The sequence below is a fragment of the Hemicordylus capensis genome, chromosome 3 (genome assembly GCF_027244095.1).
Source record: "Hemicordylus capensis ecotype Gifberg chromosome 3, rHemCap1.1.pri, whole genome shotgun sequence".
Lineage (NCBI taxonomy): Eukaryota > Metazoa > Chordata > Lepidosauria > Squamata > Cordylidae > Hemicordylus > Hemicordylus capensis.
Genome location: NC_069659.1, coordinates 285,455,215 through 285,470,809, shown reverse-complemented (window position 1 = coordinate 285,470,809; position 15,595 = coordinate 285,455,215). Strand labels below are relative to the sequence as shown.

Here is a 15,595-nt window from a genome sequence, read left to right as displayed (position 1 = left end):
AAACTCTCCCACAAGGAGTATGTATATTTAGATAGACAAGCAATATAATTGGCAATCTTAATAGTAAGGCATACTGTTCAATAGGTCCTCCTGCCAAGAACATCCAGCTTACATCCCTCCTTATTCGATGGGGTTGTGTGGCACCTTCCACTTCTGGATGATGATGTGCAATCTATTACCAGCGAGTTAGGTACAGGATGTTTCATAAGGTACTCATTGTCCTCTTCTTGTATTTTGTACAGCATTTCCAGTCGTTTTGATGTTGGTGTGGACGTCTGAACAACTTCCCAAGTTGATTTTGCAGCTTTGGTAATGACAGGTAGCATCGGTGAGTATACTGGCTGCAGTCCCATTGTCCTTTTCATTAAATTGTACACTGGGTCATCCTGATCAGTCGTTTTTTGTGTAAGGTCCACGCCCAGTACTTCAGCCATCTCCGCTATCTGTTGGTGATAGAATTTCATCTCCTCTGTTGGTGACACCGACAGAGTTGTAGAGACATTCTGGCTAGGCTCTGGGATGTGTCCCTCGGATTTTTCCACGGAGGAGTCTGTAGCGTAACTTTCCGCTTCATCTGAAGAGTCCCGTTGTTCCTCAGTTGGGTGGCTTGAAGCCCCACGTGTATCTGTAGCATTGTCTGCTGAAGATGCAGGCAAATTTCTATTGTCTCTGCTTTTGCTGTCTCTTACTTGGATTGTCTGGGTAGCTGTGTCTTGTAGCATCAGCGTAGTTTGTGTAGCCACTACCGGTAAGGGAGGAAAACTTGTTTGAATAGAAACCGTTCTTATTTTCAATCTTAGTTCTTGTAGTGTGACCATCTGTACAGATATGTCTCTGCAATCTTGCTTGTTCCGCATTACTTGTGTTGTGGTCTGTGTCAAATGGCTTCTTTGCATCTGCCATTGTCTAAATAAAGAATACTCTTTTGGGGATAGGGTTATGGAGGTATCCCCGCAACCTCTTGGTAGTAACCCCAACACTTGAGTGGTCTTATATGGGCTTGTATATGACACCGAGGGTGTCCTCGGTGCCGAAAGCTGTTGGTCCGATTCTTCCTCCTCCACCTCGATATCCAGTCCATGACTAAGGAAACCTCTGGACGTAGAGGTTGATGGAGTGCTTTCTCCAGACTCCATCAGTTTCATGATGTCTGGCACGGATGTAGGGTCTAACCGCGTCTCCACCTCGGTTCTGATGTAGTGTACGGTGTCAAAGGTGACAGGTGTCCGCTTGTTTTTGATGTCGAGGAAACTGGCTTCGAACGCTGTGGTTTCAACGTCGATGGCAACTGTAGTGTTGTTGTTGCCAATGAGAGAGATGCCGCTCGGTGTTGTGATTCTGGCATCTGCTTACTTGGCTTCGATGTCGAAGATGCCAATATCGAGCGTGGCTGCCTTGGTGTTGAAGGAGACTGTTGTAGAGTTGGTGCCAGTGAGAGCAATACCGCTAAATGCCGATCTGATGTTGATGCCGATGCGCTTCTTGTTTTTTGCAACCCTGTTGGAGAGGAGATTGTGTCAGATGTCTTGCTGCGATGTTTTTTCTTGTGTGTTTTGTCTTTATGTTTCTTGGGTGGCAGTGCATCAGGCGATGGCTTGCCCTTTCTTTTGGGGCTGGCATATATGGCAGTCGGTCAAGATGAAGGGTGTTTCATCCCTCGAGGTAGAGGCAGCCGCTCCCGACACCAAGAATTTAGACTGTGTATATGCTGCAGTTCTCAATGCTGATTTCGAGGTCCAACTCGAAGTTGCGGGAGTTTGAGGCACAGATTTTCCAGGGCAGAGCGCATCTTCCATTAATGCCACCTTAAGTTGGGCTGCCCGGTTTTTCAAAGTCTGCTTAGAAAATGATGAGCAGATTGAGCTATGGCCCTCCCCCAAGCACAGCAAACAAAGTTGGTGGCCGTCAGTTGAAGAGAGTTTCCCCTTGCAATTTTCATGCCTTTTAAAGGTGGTCTTCTCCCTAGGAGCTTCTGTACTCATGGGAGGCACAATAGGGGATCTACACAAGAGAGTAATCAATCCCAGTCCAGGGTCAAGCCAATAAATCCTGACATAAACAAGTTAAAATCGTTAAGCGTCTCTATACTGTTCAGCGTTCTGTAGTCAAAGTCTGTGTAATCGCTCAATATTTTCCAAATTTAGTGGGTAAAGCTTAGAATAGTTGTTTCCATTCCGTTTTCTAGCCGTTGAATGGATTTTTTAGTTTAGTTGTTTATTTCTGAGGAGCTCTAGTGATCCGAAGATGTGATCACTAAGGTGGTCAGAAAGAAACGGAGAGAAGGACGCGTAGCCGCCGCTATAAGATACTACAGGGAACGTGAGGGGGTGGCTGGAAGCGTCTCGAGGAGCTAACGAATTTTAACCAAAGCTGGTCTGCGCAGGTGCAGAACTCATTGTTTATGACTGTCGTGAGATCACTAGCCAGATTAACCGGTTCCCCCTGAATCACTGGGCCCCTTGGGGGCAAGAGCAAAGACACTGGGGAATCACCCGAAGGGTGCTGGTCATCTGCCCTTAGCTGCTTCGTGCGAGGTTTCAATTTCTTGCAACCCCTTTAATGAGCAGTCACTTGCTGAGTCGAACAGTGTTTGCCGCCTTTGAAGACGGAAACTTTTTGCGTTTTTTCTTTGGCAGCGTTTGTTCTCTGCAATGTTTGGTTTTCTTGGAAGCTTTTTTGGAGGGTTGCTCCAATGCTTCAGCAGCCTGAAGTAAAATGGTGGGCGCGGGAGACACCAACTTAGCCTCTTTGAGGGAAAAGGCTATGCCCTGCTCCTGACCGCTCAGATTTTGTGGCAGCTGGGGACCTTCAGAGAGGGAGCCCCTAAGGAGCTCTTCGGAATGAGCCATCAACATGAGAGTTGGAATGACACCAGCAAAAAAACAACATGAATTTAGATAAGCCAAATAGTAGTAGAATCATAACTGAACAAGAGCTCTCTCTCAGACCTGCTAGCTCAAGCAAGACAGAACTGGGGCTATGGAGCCTCCAGAGGCAGGAAATTACCGTCACGTGATCTAGTTCTGTCTCGAGCATGCTCAGTACACAACCTTATCTGATGAGCTCCAACACAGAGGAAAAAATACACATTATATTAAACATATAAGGCTACATTACATACAATTTGATGCTGAGAAACTCTTCAAAAGGGATTCCCTTCACTGACAAGATGGGAAAACAAATGTAGCTATCTAAGCTAAGGCGCTTTAGAGAAGAGAATCATCTACAATCATTGCTTAATTAAGTGCACACATTTTAGACTGCAAACATTTTGGGACGGCAAATTTTTATCAGTCTAACACAGTACCCAGAATGTACCTAATATTTATACCAATGAACTATAGGCATACAGTTAAAAAAAATAAAATCCAAGAGACAGAATACAACCTGGAAAGAAACCAAACAGATAGTCCAAGCCAAATTCCTAAAATCTAAACAAAAATGAGACTGGGCATTTATTAAAGTAGTCTCAACACTTCCATAGTTGCTGTAAAAACAATTAATCAATACCAGGGTCAAATTCAGCCTCAATTCATAACATAGTGTCAAGAAGAAAAGAAAGAAGCCACAATCCAGCAAGAACTCCATTCTTGTGCAGACTAACATAGCACTGACTTTGATTACCCACCTGAGATTATTTTATTACTCCACATATCCCCAAGTACATCTAGTGTCCACAGCAAACAGGCTCTGAGCACATCTGAGCTAAAGGAAAGTTAGTAGTTATCTAAAGCAGGAGAGAAACAGGGATAAAAACCTAACACTTGTGAAAAAGGAGGTGGCCTAATCAGATGCCCAACTACTATCATCTTGCTTGCAATCTTCAGACAGCAGACTGGATAGGATGACTCCAATGGTCTTCCTTCCAACTTGTTTCTAGAACTGCAAGTAGGACAGAATGAAAATCTACCTGGAATAATTTATTACTTGAATGAAGAGAAATAGAACCTTTCTGCATCGATTTATGAATGAGAATACTGCTTTGAAACTTGGGTGTGCCTCTAGGACAGAGATGGGCAGACTTCAGGCTTCGCTTATGGGATCAATTTTCTTTTTCTTTTTTTACAGGAACCTAGATGTCAACTCTAGTTGCTGCAAATGACTGGGGGCAGGCATACGCTTAAAATAAGGAACAGGGTGCCTCTGAGCACTTCCTCAGTTCAGCAATTTGCTGTTCAGTTTCAGAACTAAGCTCCTTTCACACTAAAAATCTATTCTTGGACCGCCCCCGCAAGCTTTCTTTGTTTTAGCAACTAATTTAATAAAGAGGCAGGAAGCCTTTTTGTTGTTGATATCATTAAGTAATTGAGACAGCTCCATTGCAAATCACCCAGAGATCTACCAATAGAAGATCCTGAGCCTGCACCTACCTTAAGGCACACAGTCTCACCAAAAACATTAAGAGACCCTCAGCTCTGCAGGGCTGTTAAGCAGGTAGATTTATCTGTTTCATCCTTTGCCTGAGAAATCCTTCTGTCAGTAGAGTTCTCAAAAGGATGATGAAACTGTGACTGTCCTGGTAGAAAGGCAAAACTGGACAAAATAGTTTAGCAGATATTCCTGATGGAACAACCCACAACAGGGAATGGCAGGTGTGTGTGTTTTCACACACTATAGGGCTTGAGCTGTAAAGAAATGAAAGGATTATCAGGAAGCTGACCATTAAGTACATACTAAAATATGCAAAGATCTGTACCCCACCCCGCAAAAGATCTTTATGCCAAGAAGATACTTTGAACATCTACAGAATTTGTACAGTAGTTGGAAATTCATTTTTGTTCCAGTATGCAATCCATTTTGCTCCGCATTCCTTGTAACTACTAGGGGACCTACTACTATTTCTATATTGCTTTTCAACAGAAGTTTCCAAAGCAGTTTATGCAGAAAAATAAATGAATATAGATGGCTCCCTGTCCCAAAAGAGCTCATGATCTATAAAAAAACATAAGCTTGACAAAGAGGCACCTTTTAACATGGTGATTCTCTTTATTTAGCAGGGGGAGAACAAATGGCCCTATCCACCCCCAGCACAGTACCTCCAGTGACAGTTGCTGGTGTCTATCTGATTTTTCTTTTTAGATTGTGAGTCCTTTGGGGACAGGGATCCATCTTATTTATTTATTATTTCTCTGTGTAAACCGCCCTGAGCCATTTTTGGAAGGGTGGTATAGAAATTGAATAAATAAATAATAAATAATAATAATAAGCAACAACAACCACTGGAAGTATGCTATACTGGGGTTGGATAACTTATTTCTAACAAGCACTCCCTTGATTCACTATGCTACCCTTGAAGTAATTTTGGAGGAACTCTCCAAGTCCACTTTATAATCGATTTAGGGTAACCATTCATTTCTCAAATGTCTGCTAGACATCTGAGATTCATCCAAAAATGAATCCCAACTTCAATTCAAGTTTGACCTCTAGATCTTGCTGCATAGCATCAGGATCTAGGGTCCTGGCTGCTTGCCACGGCATTTTGGGGAGTTCTCAGCCCACCATCCTGTCTTGCCCCAGTACACTATAGGGGAGGGGTTCCCAAACTTGGGTCTCCAGATATCACTGGACTATAACTCCCATCATTTCTGCTACAGTCCAACACATCTGGAGACCCAAAGATGGGAACCCCTGCTGTAGGGTGATGGTGGCAGGAAGGACTCCCAGGAATACTGAGGTAAGATCTGGGACAATTATCTCCCTGTGGAAGTGGCATTTCTACTCCTAAAGCCTTAGGGATGGTACTCCTATGTCTCTCCTGGGAATAAAGGCCAGGCAGATGTAGGTCTGAATGGAACTAAGACTGGCAGGTGCCAGGGTCCTCACAGTCAGAGATGGACAAGAGATGAAGGGCCACGTGAAAACAGAAGGAAAGCCTGCGAAGTACAAAATGACCTTGCTTTTGCCAACTAAATTTGCTGTACCAGCACATGAGCACCAAGACTGGACCCTAGGCGATACAAGATGTATTATTTTTCCAAACAATGTTAGTAATATTTCCTGTGGCTGTGCTCTAGATCCTAGAAAAAGTTCATTTACACTGACTAAGTTCTCCCTGCTGGTTAGCTATTTTTTATTACTACTACAACAGATTGTGCATAGGATATCTTCAGGAGATCACATATTCTCAAGAGCAGCGTCAATCTTATGAAAGGCTTTGAACATTAGAACTAGGACAGAACTCAGCTCATTCCATGAGAATACATACCCAGAAGGCATAAGAAACATTTGTGGGTCTCTGCATGGGATGCGAGGGTACAAAGCTACAGTTGTTGTTTGTCATAAGAAACCAAAACTGCGGTAATTCCTGTTGCCTACCCTATGGGAGATAATCTTCAACTGATGACAAATTGCCAGAAATATTTTTGTTTCAGTGGCCTTTCACATCAGTTCTACCTTTCAGCCTTTCCTATTTGATGCACATGCTTGCAAAATGCTACAAGTTTTCAGCAAGGCCTTGAGTCTGAAGGAAAAGCATTAATCTCATCAATTTTACAACCTATAGGCAAGAGCTAAGTAATACACAGATTACACTCAACTCTGCTTTTCTTTTTTCATCTAGAAATGAAGGTGGTCTCCTTGAGTCAGTGTCAAGATAATGTCAAAGACTGATTGAAGAAAAATAGAAGATGAATCTAGACAAGACAGAAGTACTGATGGATGGCAGGTCTATAGAGTTGGGAGATACAAGGATTTTGGAGTTTGGGTACTCTGGGGCACTATGTTGCAGCTGAATTCTCAGGCGACAGTGACAGCCTGGGGCACCTTCCTTCAGCTGCTACAGGACCTGGATCTCATCCAAACACTAATGCATCTCCAGTTCTCATGCAAATACTAATGCATCTCCAAAGGATTACTGCCTTTGAAGATTACATAGAAACATAGGAAGCTGCCATATACCAAGTCAGACCATTGGTCAGTCTAGCTCAGTATTGTCTTCACAGACTGGCAGCGGCTTCTCCAAGGTTGCAGGCAGGAATCTCTCTCAGCCCTATCTTGGAGAAGTCAGGGAGTGAAATTGGAACCTTCTGCTCTTCCCAGAGTAGCTCCATCCCCTGAGGGGAATATCTTACAGTGCTCACATGTGGTCTCCCATTCAAATGCAACCAGGGTGGACCCTGCTTAGCTGAGGGGACATGTCATGCTTGCTACCACAAGACCAGCTCTCCTCCCTCAGGCCAGCTCTCCTGGTCTGATTGACTGCAAGTGGCATTTAGTCTGTTCTGGATGGGGTTTTAGAAGAAGCTGGGGGTGGGGAGACAGAGAATGCTAGCTGGTGCCCAGCCCTCTGTCTTTCCATGTCCAGAAAGACCTTTTTTTAAAAAAACACATGCCATTTAATCCTCCATTTTCATCTGCTTAAGAAGCTGCTGACTATTTAGGCTTCATTCTGCCATTTCAATTATTAAACTTATTTTCTATAAGCTGACTTTGAAGTGTTAGTGAAAAGTGAAGGTGAGATATAAAATAAACAAACCAATAACAAACAGTAAGCATCAAAGATTGCAAATTCCAAGGCCTACAAGAGAACACAACACAAAAATTTTAGCTTACCAGCACTGGATCCAATTTACTGCCAAGCTCAATTCAAAGTGCTGATTATTACTTTTAGAGTCTTGGCCATGCATACCTTCAATTAACTAGCACCCTAAGATTTAGGAAATGCCTTTGCTCATGTACACCTTCCCATCATGTATACCTTCAGGTCTTGCTTCATATTCCCTCTTTTCCTAAGTTGAGAGTTGTTTGGGCAGAAAGTTCTCTTACCGAAATCCCTCCACAGGGAGACTCATCAGGCTACTACCTTGCCTTTCTTCTGCCAGAAAGTGAAAACTCGTAAGTTTTTCATAAATAAAATCCAAAGCTTTGCCTGGATTCTGAATACTGATCTTACAGCTACTGATGCTTTTTGCACTCTACATTAGCATTAGTAGTAGTAGTAGTAGTAGTAGTACATTAGCATCATTATTTTAATAAAAATATAACCAAAGTTAATAATATGTAATTTTTGCTCTATCAGATTTTACTATGGCTGTAAATCACTTGTTTACATATATAATCATTTATGTTTACTATCTTTTGAAATGCCAAAATACTTCTGTTATCCTAAATAACAAAAAGTATCCCTAAACACTTTTGTTAAAGTATTTAAAAAGTCCTCATGATAACAAAATTTTATGTTAGCAAAGAGCACCAGTTTCTGCACTACAAAATCCATTAAACTATAACTTTTAGCAAATGTGGCCAGTCACTTCAAGTATTGTTTAGGTGATCCAACAACAAGAAAGTGATATGCTTTTGATTACCATTCAACCAGTGTTCCCTCTAACAGGGATTCCCAGATGTTGTTGACTACAACTCTCATCATTCCCAGCCAAAGGCCACTGCAGCTGTGGATTCTGGGAGTTGTAGTCAACAACATCTGGGAATCCCTCTTAGAGGGAGCAGCGCTCAAAATCATCCACATGAGGGTGAACAATGTAGTGTTCATTGTTCATTTTACAATGAAATATAAAAAATAAAATAAAAACAAGAAGCAGAAAAAAATCAGAGAGAAACATAAAGAGGAAAGACAGAAGTGATTCCTTAGGGGATCCTGACTAACACCTGCACTTTGTAGGACTCTGTGCTTATGTGATTAAGTCTCCCTCCCAAAAACATTACATGGTGAGTGTGCCAGCTCTACTGCACAGAAGGGAGCCTCATGATAAGTCTAGTTTACTATTCTCATGCTGCTGACTAGGGATGTGCACAAACCTGTTTGGCGTTCTATTCTTAGGTTCGGAACCCCGCATTCAAACCAGTTCGAACGCAGGGGCGGGATTGCCGCCCCATTGCATTTCCCCTAGCTGCAAACTCCTTATTTCACCCACTTAACTAGTAGAGGAAGCCAAATACTCTACTTTCCAAAACCCTGTTCAGACATTATATAACCATGTACAGCACACACAGTTACACCAGCAGTTGTGACCTGCTGGCAAGCCCCACGCTGATGTTCTCCATAACACCCTCCCATCAGCTATCCACAAGTACAGCTTTCAGCTGCAGAGACATACCCTGGCTGACATCCAGACTAAGTCACTCATAAGTAGGCCCATTAACTGGGAAGAGATCCCAGAGGAACTCTCCATGGGTTCAATGTTTGCCTCTGCAGGCAAATAGTAATGTTCAGACACGTTGTCACTCCATCTTCCTGTGTGCAATTGTAGCCTGAAGTGAGGAAACGACTTGATTAGCAAGCCAGAGGTTGCCGGTTCGAATGCCTGCTGGTATGTTTCCCAGACTATGGGAGACACCTATATCAGGCAGCAGCGATATAAAAAGATGCTGAAAGGCATCATCTCATACTGCACAGGAGGAGGCAACGGTAAACCCCTCCTTTATTCTACCAAAGACAACCACAGGGCTCTGTGAGCGCCAGGAGTTGACACCGACTGGATGGTACACTTTGTCCAGATAAAGGACTGACTCCTGGAAGAGAAGACAAAGTACGGCTGGCAGGGTCCATCAGTCAAGGATCTTGAGATCCATCAGTTCCTAGAACCATGAGCTTTTGGAACAGAAAGGAGCCACTACTATTTTGATTTGCCTGCAGGATGCTTACTTTGTTTAACACTCACTAGGAGAAGGAGGACAGGAAAAGCATAGAGATGCCTGTATAGCTACTTCACCAATAACAATCTGCTATCTCTAACAGCAAGTCATTTTGGCATTGGATCTAGCTGCAAAAAGATTATCAGACAGTCAAACCCTTTCAGAGAAAGGTGTATTCTCCCTGGCCTTCCAACTCAACCAGCCACAAGCCATGCACAAACTCTACTACTATAATACTTAAGAGGTTTTGTTCTGCCTAAGAACACAGCTTACCTTCTGAGGCAAGTCTATGCAGGCGTTGTCCTCACTTGCCTGCCTACGAGCATCAGGATGAAGAACAAAAGAGGAAGACTGCTGCTTAGAGGCAGGGCGGGGAGACCTGTCCCAAGCTTACAGTCTGGGAACAAGAGACACCCACCTTTCTCTTTGAACCCCAAAGCAGGAAACTGAAAATGTGAGGGTTCTCCCCTCTGGGTAGGATGTGACATTTTGCCCTTGGTCTGAAGAGTTAGCCCTTTGCTGCCTCCTCTCCAGCCAGGTGAACAAGGAGTACTTTTACGAAGAATTACTAACAACAAATATTAACAACAGTCTCTGGAATCAAATAACCAAGTGCCGCATATACTCCTTTTAAATCTAACTAAACAGAGACTGTCCCACAGATGAAGCTAGTCACACATGACAGCTCCTAACAGAGAACTGCAATGGTAGAATGCTGTGGATCAGAGGTTCTAGACACTTCCCCACCACCACCAAACTAATATAAAAGAAAAGGTATTCATGTAGAATACTCTTCTAGTTAAGACAAGATTTTAAGACCTCTTTAATGCATAGGTAAAACAAATAAAAAACAAAGACCTTACAAGCTTTAAGATACAGCACTGACAATGAAGTTTTAACAATGAAATGTGCTTGCTCAAATTTATAAGATCTTTGTTGTTGTTTTTAAACTACACATTAAAGAGATTTTAAAATCTTGTCTGGAGTAGGGGAGAATGTACGCATTATATCATCTTATAATATCGTTATATAAGCCAGCTGCGTCCGTTTCTTGAGATGAACGACCTCAAAACAATGGTATATATGCTGGTAACCTCTAGGCTGGATTACTGCAATGCACTCTATGTGAGGCTGCCTTTGTACATAGTCCAGAAATTGCAGTTGGTCCAGAATGCAGCGGCCAGGTTGGTCTCTGGGTCATCTAGGAGAGACCATATTACTCCTGTGTTGAAAGAACTAAACTGGCTGCTGATACGTTTCTGGGGCAAACTATAAGGTGCTGGTTATTACCTATAAAGCCCTAAACAGCCAACTCATTACTTGGGAACAGGCCTTCTCCGTTGCTGCCCCTGGACTTTGGAATGCACTCCCTGTTGAAGTAAGAGCCTCCCCATCTCTGACAACTTTTAAAAAGACACTGAAGACACATCTATTCACCCAGGCTTTTAATTAGATTCATAGTTTTAAAAATTTTAATACTGGGTTTTAAATGTTTTAAATGATTTTAATTGTTAATTGATTTGATGTTTTAAATTATTTTAATTGTAAACCGCCCAGAGATGCAGGTTTTGGGCGGTACAGAAATATTGTAAATAAATAACAAATAAAATTATATAATGTACGCATTATATCATCGCCATTATATCATCTTCTAGTTAAATCGATATTAAGTAGATTAACCATTGGTTATCACTACATCAATCTTTTGTTGTCAGTTAAGTATAAGAAGAACTGGTCTTTTGGTAGCAAGCATGACATGTCTCCTTAGCTAAGCAGGGTCCACCCTGCTTGCATTTGAATGGGAGACCACATGTGAGCACTGTAAGATATTCCTCTTAGGGGATGGAGCCGCTCTGGGAAGAGCAGAAGGTTCCAAGTTCCCTCTCTGGCATCTCCAAGATAGGGCTGAGAGAGATTCCTGCCTGAAACCTTGGAGAAGCCGCTGCAAGTCTGTGAAGACAATACTGAGCTAGATAGGCCAGTGATCTGACTCAGTATGTGGCAGCTTCCTATGCTATGCTCCTATTCAAAGCTTTTACTGCTTTTGGAACCATTAAGAAGAACATCAAGAAGAATTATCCTAACTGTAGAAATCATTCCCTTCCAAGGCTCCAGTCCCTCTCAGAACCAGAAGCGTTATAGCACACTATATGCCAGGTAACATGAAGGATGTTACTATAGGAGGCATGATATGCCTCCTTCCCACAGCAAATGCAACTGACTGAGTGGTAGTCCTGTATATATAGGTGTGATCTTTGCCTCCTTTTATTTGTAAGCATTCCAGCACCTAGGGTCAAGTAACCCTAAGCATGTGCAGAGGTACATCATTTCTCCCTCAGAAGAAAGTTTCTTCAAAAATGAACAGATGTGGAGTGTGCCTTTCCTTTGTGAAAGGAATAATTCTTGCCTATCTAGAGGCAGTTGAAGTATTCTTGTACCTCACTCACAGTCTGCCTGCCTAGGGGGCTAGACAGAGTGGCCCTACAGATGCTGCATTGCCTGAGTTATGGCCAGGAGAAAAGTAATTTTACTGAAGAAGAGAAGTTTGGGCTCTCCTCTAGGTTTGCTGATTTGTCTGCACATATCTGCAAGTTCCACACACACAATCTTTTCAGAATGCACCATATGAGATTGTACTAATCACCATCATGTTTCACTCTTAAGGAAACAATGTGTATGAAGCAGCACAATGTGCATGTATTTCCATTCACAAGACTTTTATTATTTATTTAACACATTTTTATAGCGCCCAAGACGTAAGTCTCTGAGCGACTTACAACAAAACAATAAAAACAACAACAAAAAAGATTAAAATATTACAACAATTTAAAATTTAACATGTTAAAACTATTAAAAACACAATTAAAACAGTGTCTAATTAAAAGCCTGGGTGAACAAGTGTGTCTTGACTGCCTTTTAAAAAGTTGTAAGAGATGGGAAGACTCTTATTTCAGCAAGGAGAGCATTCCAAAGCCTGGAGCAGCAATGGAGAAGGCCTGTCCCTGAATAGCCACTAGACCAGCCGGTGGTAACTGCAGAGGAACCTCTCCTGATGATCTCAATGGGCAGTGTGGTTCATAGTGAATAAGACATTCTCTTAAATACCCAGGGCCCAAGGTGTTTAGGTCTTTATAGGTTATAACCAAAATCTTGTATTTTGCCCAGAAACTTATCAGCAACCAGTACAGATATTTTAAGACAGGAGTGATACGGGCTCTCCGAGATGACCCAGAGACCAACCTGGCTACCGCATTCTGGACCAACTGCAATTTCCGGACTACATACAAAGGCAGCCCCACATAGAGCGCATTGCAGTAATCAAATCTTTTGAAATGCACACAAGTGCTACACTGCCATCTCTATGTTATATATTTTTAGTATACCATGACAGTGGACACATGCATATTAATAAGAAAACCTTCCTGGGTTTTGCACCCTGAGACAATGATAATTGGCCAAGAGGATACAGTTCTGACCAGCTAGAATTCCCAGATCTGTTCCAGTCTAATGACTGCTTGTACAAGTTGGCTTCATGCCTCTTTCCTGACTTCTGTGCCTGTAAGAGATATTTGCAATTACAACACAAATGGCTAGGAGGAGAAACTGGACTATGTAGCTCAACTGAGGCTGGTGAGAGCAGAAGCTATCTGGGGAAATAGTCTCAGTCCCTTTCAGAGCTGGGAAGCAAGGGGCCCTGACTTTGCTATCAGCTGGCACAATAATGCAACAAGGAAAGCTGCCATGTACACAAGCGAGTTCTGACTATATGGAATAGTGGACAATAGTTGAACATAGTCAAATAATAAAAAGCCAATTAAATGGCACTCCAATCCTAGCATAAATTCACAAACCCTAAGATTTAAACACATGGTAACTCTTCAATTATATTAAGACACTAGGGAGTATATTTGAAATACCTTCCACGAACAGGCACTACCTCTAGCGCAGTGTCCCCTTACAAACATTCTAGCACCCAATAAGTCCCCCAGCAGTTACTGCAGGCCTCAACCTTCTCTTTATTCATAACAAAACCATGCAATAATAGTTCACTTTGGGCACTATAAATTCCCTAGGATCCTCCTCACTGTATCTTCGCCTCTATGTACTTCCCTGACTCAATCAGAAGACTTGCAACAATGGCCCAATACCAACCTTGCTAGTAAATTCTACCTTTAAAAAAAGCCTGTCCCACACCTCTTATTCTTGCCTCTCCAACAGTGCAGCCCCTTCAATATTTAGGTGTCCACCTACCACCATCCCATTGTCAAAAACAACATTTCATTCTTTGCTAAATCCATCCTTCTCCTCTTCCACCACTCTCTCTCTATAGGTCCTCTTCAGCCTTCTTTCAGTCTGTCCTCAAGTATTACAATTTTTCTCCCCCCTTTCACCCTCCTCACCCCATCCCCCAAAACCTAGCCTTCCAATCACCAGGACCACCACCACTTTTAATTATAAAGCCCCGCACTTTCAGTCCAGAGTTACCAAATCCGTCCATTTGAGTTCCATTTGAAGGGGCATTTTTCTACATCAGTGCCAGTACAACAGAAGAGCATACCTTCAAGAGCCCTCCAGAAGCGACAGGGAAATGTATTACCTGCCTACTCGCCCTTTCTTCCCCACACAGCAGGTTCTTCACCACCTCCCATTCCATTCCTCCTGTAGTTCTCCCAATTAACTAAACTCACTCCGCAGATAGCTTGGAGGTTACTAACAGTTTATTGCATAAAGTCTCTGTCCATACCTTCCCCACCAACAACCCCCAACCTCCTCCTCCTCCTCCAACCACACCAGCAAACGCCATCGCCAGCCGCCGCCACCTTCTCAGTCCCCCTCCCCACTCCTTCCCTCCTCACCATAAACTTAAGGGCCTTCTCCTGCACCACCGCCTCTGCGGGGTCCATAGCCCCCCCGATCCGCCTCTGCTGCGGCTGCTGTTCCCCCGCCAGCTCCGGGGCTCGCTCGGCCTGGGCCTAGGCCACCCCCACTCACACACACTCTCTCTCAACGCAAGGCCGCAACCAGCGCAGAGTCAGGCAGGAAACCTCCGTTTTCCTTCGGCTCAGGCAAGTGGGAAATGTAGTCCCCGATCGTTCTCCTGAGACGCGTCCAAGAGGATATTGCAGACTACAATTCCCAGTAAACCTTGCGAAAGAGACTCTACGCCTGTCGCCTCTTGCGAAGTAGCGAGGGTTGGGGCTGGTGGAAGTGTAATACAGTATATTCGAAAGGGTTGCGGTGAACTTGTTTGGAGGGAGGGGGAGCAGCATTTTGCTCCTGATTTTATCGACGAGAGAAGGGGCTGATGGAAGTTGTAGTTTCTAAAACGGCTGAGCTGGGCAGGTTATTTTTGCGGGTAGACGGGGACTAGTCAGCTACTCCTCCTTTTGTAAGGGATGGGGAATGTTCTACACTCAGTCTTGTAGACCGATAGCCAAGAGAACACCATCATTCATTCATTTAAACATTGCCATTATTTTCCGTGTAAGATCGTGCGAATTTCTGCTTCAAGTGAATTTGTGTATAATCATGCCACAGCAGGTATCGCTCGCTGACCTAGAACAGGAATCACATTTTTTTACTGCCACGATTACACTCGGTCAGAAGGGATACAATCACGATCCTGTGGGACAGGATTGCCAGAATCAGCCTCAGAAGAGGAGAGCTAGTCTTGTGGTAGCAAGCATGACTTGTCCCCTTAGCTAAGCTGGGTCCGCCCTGCTTGCATTTGAATGGAAGACTATATGTGAGCACTGTAAGATAGTCCCCTTAGGAGATGGAGCCGCTCTAGGAAGAGCATCTAGGTTCCAATTTCCCTCTCTGGCTTCTCAAAGATAGGGCCGCTGCCAGTCTGAGCACAGACAATAGTGAGCTATGGACCAGTAATCTGACTCAGTATATGGCAACTTCCTATGAGTTTCGCATCATTGGGTAGCTGTCCAGGCCCTAGCACCTTGCTGGTAGGTGGGCACCAGCACTCTCTGACTAGCTGCTACTGAGCAGC

General features: G+C 43.4%; 1 protein-coding gene across 13 annotated transcripts in view; it reads right to left on the bottom strand.

Moving 5' to 3' along the window:
* The window catches only part of BTRC (beta-transducin repeat containing E3 ubiquitin protein ligase), a 200,287-nt gene extending 185,550 nt beyond the window's left edge, over window positions 1-14,737 (bottom strand). For 3 of the 13 annotated variants that reach the window (XM_053307802.1, XM_053307793.1, XM_053307797.1), the window contains exon 1: window positions 14,448-14,736. Coding sequence is in view for 11 of the 13 variants with exons in the window: in XM_053307793.1 (XP_053163768.1) it covers window positions 14,448-14,495 (48 nt within the window). In the remaining 2 variants the exon portion in view is untranslated. Of the gene's footprint in view, window positions 1-14,447 lie in introns of all 13 variants that reach the window. The other 10 variants (XM_053307799.1, XM_053307800.1, XM_053307804.1 and 7 more) reach the window with 5 other exon arrangements.
* Between the last annotated feature and the right edge of the window lie 858 nt (window positions 14,738-15,595).